The 6,361-nt window shown below is 53.3% G+C and overlaps 1 protein-coding gene across 1 annotated transcript in view; it reads left to right on the top strand.

Annotated features, from left to right (window-relative positions):
- Positions 1-1,111: 1,111 nt before the first annotated feature.
- Positions 1,112-6,361, top strand: part of calhm3 (calcium homeostasis modulator 3) — a 16,610-nt gene continuing 11,360 nt past the window's right edge. The window contains exons 1-2 of the mRNA XM_056292363.1: positions 1,112-1,398; positions 2,500-2,627. Of these exons, the coding sequence (XP_056148338.1) occupies positions 1,112-1,398; positions 2,500-2,627 (415 nt within the window). The remainder of the gene's footprint in view (positions 1,399-2,499; positions 2,628-6,361) is intronic.

Here is a 6,361-nt window from a genome sequence, read left to right on the forward strand (position 1 = left end):
CCAAAGGCTTGTGTGACGTGGACATGAAGGGATGAGTTGTTGTCTTAAACCAACAACAACAACAACAACAACAAGGATCAGAAGGCCGTGTGTTTGCCCGTGAGCATGGAGGACTGCGGCTCACCGTGGTCGCCTCAGCAGCAGAGGTAGGTCTGATGCGGTCCCGCTCTGCAGCCTGGTGTGGGAGTAGCGGACCAGGCCGTTGTACTGGGAGGGTAACACACCTTTGTTTCTCTCCGCCTGCTCTCCCGGGCGTGGGCCGACAGCGCGGTCACGTGACTGGCGTGCGGCAGGTTCCCCGTCAGTGCGCATGCGCGCTGCTCAGTCTGCGTCACCTGGGCTTGGTGAGTTCACCGATTCCGTTCCTCTTTACTACGCGTTGTGTTGCTCTGCACCTCATGTTGCACACAGCGCCCCAACCCGCTGGGGTTACTTGTGAATGTACCAGCTGAGCTGCGTTGTGTGTGTCCTTAAAGGATCAACACAACACAGCTGGTACATGAGCAGAGGTGAATTATACCGAGGAAGAGTTCAGGTACGTCTCCATCTCTCGTCTTTACACTGCGCTGTTGGTCAGGTGAACTGATTTAGATTCGACTTCACCGCAACACACAACACTGCAGCATTTTATAGTTGTAGACCACAGTATGACGCGTCACGTCCCACGCGTCTTCTTACTCCACCTGTCTCACGTGTGAATCGATCTTTCTCCTGTTGTGCGTTTCCTCGTGGAAGGGGACGCTCCAGGGACTGCAGACTGTGTGTTGCACAGCACCGTCAGGTGACTGCACCGCCCTCTAGAGTGAACTGTGGTGTAGGGTGTTCAAAACGGGACTGGGTTAGTTTTGTTGTATTCATCGTTAACTACAATACAACAAGTTTTGGTTGGGAATTGCACAATTCGGATTTGTCACCATGCAAACACAGACCTTCCCTCGTTGCAGTGCATTGTGTTTCTATGGAGACGACGGCATGGTGTCCATGTTACACACCTTCCGGTTCCGCTTACATTGAACTGATGTTTTTGTATTCATCATTACGACGTAATTGACACATCCTTGTTGAATCCCCTCTCTTGACTCCGTCTTTGACCACCGACCGATGTCCAGCCATGGAGTGTGTGAGGCTAGTCCTGCAGTACTTCCAGTCCAACTCGGAGTCCATCTCCAACGGACTCTGTGTGGTCCTGGCGCTGGTGAGCGTCAAGCTCTACACCAGCTTCGACTTCAACTGCCCCTGCCTGCCCGAATACAACCGGCTGTACTCGCTGGGGGTGCTGGTGGTCCCCCCGGTCATCCTGCTCCTTCTGGGCATCCTGGTGAACCGGCATACAGGGGTCATGATGGATGAGTGGAGGCGGCCCGTGGGGAACAGATCCAAAAACCCCGCCATCGTAAAGTGAGTTCAAAGGCTTTGTTGTGTTGTTTGTTCATCTGGTTTGTATCTTTTTGTATCCACGTTTCAGAACACGAGACGCGTGGGAGGACGCGTGGGAGGACGCGTGGGAGGACTCGTGGGAGGATGCGTGGGAGGACGCGTGGGAGGACTCGTGGGAGGACGCGTGGGAGGACGCGTGGGAGGACTCGTGGCAGGACGCGTGGGAGGACGCGTGGGAGGACGCGCGGGAGGACTCGCGGGAGGACGCGTGGGAGGACTCGTGGGAGGACGCGTGGGAGGACTCGTGGGAGGACGCGTGGGAGGACGCGTGGGAGGACGCGTGGGAGGACTCGTGGGAGGACTCGTGGGAGGACGCGTGGGAGGACTCGTGGGAGGACGCGTGGGAGGACGCGCGGGAGGACGCGCGGGAGGACTCGTGGGAGGACTCGTGGGAGGACGCGTGGGAGGACTCGTGGGAGGACTCGTGGGAGGACGCGTGGGAGGACGCGTGGGAGGACGCGCGGGAGGACTCGTGGGAGGACGCGTGGGAGGACGCGTGGGAGGACTCGTGGGAGGACTCGTGGGAGGACGCGTGGGAGGACTCGTGGGAGGACGCGTGGGAGGACGCGCGGGAGGACGCGCGGGAGGACGCGTGGGAGGACGCGTGGGAGGACTCGTGGGAGGACTCGTGGGAGGACGCATGGGAGGACTCGTGGGAGGACGCGCGGGAGGACGCGCGGGAGGACTCGCGGGAGGACGCGTGGGAGGACGCGTGGGAGGACTCGTGGGAGGACGCGTGGGAGGACTCGTGGGAGGACTCCAAGACCACCACGCGTACGTCTGCCTCGTTTGAAGGTGTTGGGTTGCAGTCGTGTGTCCTTTGAGCTCCTTTTCAATCTGCAGTAATCACACTTAAGCCGCGAGACATCTTACCCGTAGGAACCGGAACACGATGGAGTCAAACCCACCTCGTCAGTCGGCTCACACAACCCGCCCGCCACCTCTGTTCGGTTCGGGCTCGACCGCTCCTAACTAGTGCGCCTCTATTAACCCTCGATGTGTGAGTTTTAGCGCAGCCGGGCATGTAAAGACTACTGAAACCCGCCGTGTCCCTCCTTCCAGGTACCTGTTCTCCGCCATGCTTCAGAGGGCCATGCTGGCCCCGCTGGTCTGGATCTTAGTCACCTTGCTGGATGGAAAAGTCTTCGTCTGTGCCTTCAGTATGAGTGTCGACCCTAAACACTTCTCAGGTACCTGAATGAGTATAATGCTGCTATAACGCTGGGAGGAGGAAGCCCTGCTGGACGCCACGCCACAGGGCTTCCTCTGTAACTACACCTGTACCCATGATGATGCTCCCATAAAGAGCTGGAGCAGCCTCTGTAACTACACCTGTACCCATGATGATGCTCCCATAAAGAGCTGGAGCAGCCTCTGTAACTACACCTGTACCCATGATGATGCTCTCATAAAGAGCTGGAGCTTCCTCTGTAACTACACCTGTACCCATGCCGACCCTCCCATAAAGAGCTGGAGCTTCCTCTGTAACTACACCTGTACCCATGATGATGCTCCCATAAAGAGCTGGTGCTTCCTCTGTAACTACACCTGTACCCATGATGATGCTCCCATAAAGAGCTGGTGCTTCCTCTGTAACTACACCTGTACCCATGATGATGCTCTCATAAAGAGCTGGAGCTTCCTCTGTAACTACACCTGTACCCATGATGATGCGCCCATAAAGAGCTGGAGCTACCTCTGTAACTACACCTGTACCCATGATGATGCTCCCATAAAGAGCTGGTGCTTCCTCTGTACCTACACCTGTACCCATGATGATGCTCCCATAAAGAGCTGGTGCTTCCTCTGTAACTACACCTGTACCCATGATGATGCTCCCATAAAGAGCTGGTGCAGCCTCTGTAACTACACCTGTACCCATGATGATGCTCCCATAAAGAGCTGGAGCTTCCTCTGTAACTACACCTGTACCCATGATGATGCTCCCATAAAGAGCTGGTGCTTCCTCTGTAACTACACCTGTACCCATGATGATGCTCTCATAAAGAGCTGGAGCTTCCTCTGTAACTACACCTGTACCCATGATGATGCTCCCATAAAGAGCTGGTGCAGCCTCTGTAACTACACCTGTACCCATGATGATGCTCCCATAAAGAGCTGGTGCTTCCTCTGTAACTACACCTGTACCCATGATGATGCTCTCATAAAGAGCTGGAGCTTCCTCTGTAACTACACCTGTACCCATGATGATGCTCCCATAAAGAGCTGGAGCTACCTCTGTAACTACACCTGTACCCATGATGATGCTCCCATAAAGAGCTGGTGCTTCCTCTGTACCTACACCTGTACCCATGATGATGCTCCCATAAAGAGCTGGTGCTTCCTCTGTAACTACACCTGTACCCATGATGATGCTCCCATAAAGAGCTGGTGCAGCCTCTGTAACTACACCTGTACCCATGATGATGCTCCCATAAAGAGCTGGAGCTTCCTCTGTAACTACACCTGTACCCATGATGACGCTCCCATAAAGAGCTGGAGCAGCCTCTGTAACTACACCTGTACCCATGATGATGCTCCCATAAAGAGCTGGTGCAGCCTCTGTAACTACACCTGTACCCATGATGATGCTCCCATAAAGAGCTGGAGCTTCCTCTGTAACTACACCTGTACCCATGATGATGCTCCCATAAAGAGCTGGAGCTTCCTCTGTAACTACACCTGTACCCATGATGATGCTCCCATAAAGAGCTGGTGCTTCCTCTGTAACTACACCTGTACCCATGATGATGCCCCCATAAAGAGCTGGAGCTTCCTCTGTAACTACACCTGTACCCATGATGATGCTCCATAAAGAGCTGGTGCTTCCTCTGTAACTACACCTGTACCCATGATGATGCTCCCATAAAGAGCTGGTGCTTCCTCTGTAACTACACCTGTACCCATGATGATGCTCCCATAAAGAGCTGGTGCAGCCTCTGTAACTACACCTGTACCCATGATGATGCTCCCATAAAGAGCTGGTGCAGCCTCTGTAACTACACCTGTACCCATGATGATGCTCCCATAAAGAGCTGGTGCTTCCTCTGTAACTACACCTGTACCCATGATGATGCCCCCATAAAGAGCTGGAGCTTCCTCTGTAACTACACCTGTACCCATGATGATGCTCCCATAAAGAGCTGGTGCTTCCTCTGTAACTACACCTGTACCCATGATGATGCTCCCATAAAGAGCTGGTGCAGCCTCTGTAACTACACCTGTACCCATGATGATGCTCCCATAAAGAGCTGGTGCAGCCTCTGTAACTACACCTGTACCCATGATGATGCTCCCATAAAGAGCTGGTGCTTCCTCTGTAACTACACCTGTACCCATGATGATGCTCCCATAAAGAGCTGGTGCTTCCTCTGTAACTACACCTGTACCCATGATGATGCTCCCATAAAGAGCTGGTGCTTCCTCTGTAACTACACCTGTACCCATGATGATGCTCCCATAAAGAGCTGGTGCAGCCTCTGTACCTACACCTGTACCCATGATGATGCTCCCATAAAGAGCTGGAGCTTCCTCTGTAACTACACCTGTACCCATGATGATGCTCCCATAAAGAGCTGGTGCTTCCTCTGTAACTACACCTGTACCCATGATGATGCCCCCATAAAGAGCTGGTGCTTCCTCTGTAACTACACCTGTACCCATGATGATGCTCCCATAAAGAGCTGGTGCTTCCTCTGTAACTACACCTGTACCCATGATGATGCTCCCGTAAAGAGCTGGTGCTTCCTCTGTAACTACACCTGTACCCATGATGATGCTCCCATAAAGAGCTGGTGCAGCCTCTGTAACTACACCTGTACCCATGATGATGCCCCCATAAAGAGCTGGAGCAGCCTCTGTACCTACACCTGTACCCATGCCGATGCTCCCATAAAGAGCTGGTGCAGCCTCTGTAACTACACCTGTACCCATGATGATGCTCCCATAAAGAGCTGGAGCAGCCTCTGTAACTACACCTGTACCCATGATGATGCTCCCATAAAGAGCTGGTGCTTCCTCTGTAACTACACCTGTACCCATGATGATGCTCCCATAAAGAGCTGGAGCTTCCTCTGTAACTACACCTGTACCCATGATGATGCTCCCATAAAGAGCTGGAGCTTCCTCTGTAACTACACCTGTACCCATGATGATGCTCCCATAAAGAGCTGGTGCTTCCTCTGTAACTACACCTGTACCCATGATGATGCTCCCATAAAGAGCTGGTGCAGCCTCTGTAACTACACCTGTACCCATGATGATGCTCCCATAAAGAGCTGGTGCTTCCTCTGTAACTACACCTGTACCCATGATGATGCTCCCATAAAGAGCTGGTGCAGCCTCTGTAACTACACCTGTACCCATGCCGATGCTCCCATAAAGAGCTGGTGCTTCCTCTGTAACTACACCTGTACCCATGATGATGCTCCCATAAAGAGCTGGTGCTTCCTCTGTAACTACACCTGTACCCATGATGACGCTCCCATAAAGAGCTGGTGCAGCCTCTGTAACTACACCTGTACCCATGATGATGCTCCCATAAAGAGCTGGTGCTTCCTCTGTAACTACACCTGTGCCCATGATGATGCTCTCATAAAGAGCTGGTGCAGCCTCTGTACCTACACCTGTACCCATGCCGACCCTCCCATAAAGAGCTGGTGCTTCCTCTGTAACTACACCTGTACCCATGATGATGCTCCCATAAAGAGCTGGTGCTTCCTCTGTAACTACACCTGTACCCATGATGATGCTCTCATAAAGAGCTGGTGCAGCCTCTGTAACTACACCTGTACCCATGATGATGCTCCCATAAGGAGCTGGTGCTTTCTCTGTAACTACACCTGTACCCATGATGATGCTCTCATAAAGAGCTGGTGCAGCCTCTGTAACTACACCTGTACCCATGATGATGCTCTCATAAAGA

The sequence above is a fragment of the Lampris incognitus genome, chromosome 13, assembly GCF_029633865.1.
Source record: "Lampris incognitus isolate fLamInc1 chromosome 13, fLamInc1.hap2, whole genome shotgun sequence".
Lineage (NCBI taxonomy): Eukaryota > Metazoa > Chordata > Actinopteri > Lampriformes > Lampridae > Lampris > Lampris incognitus.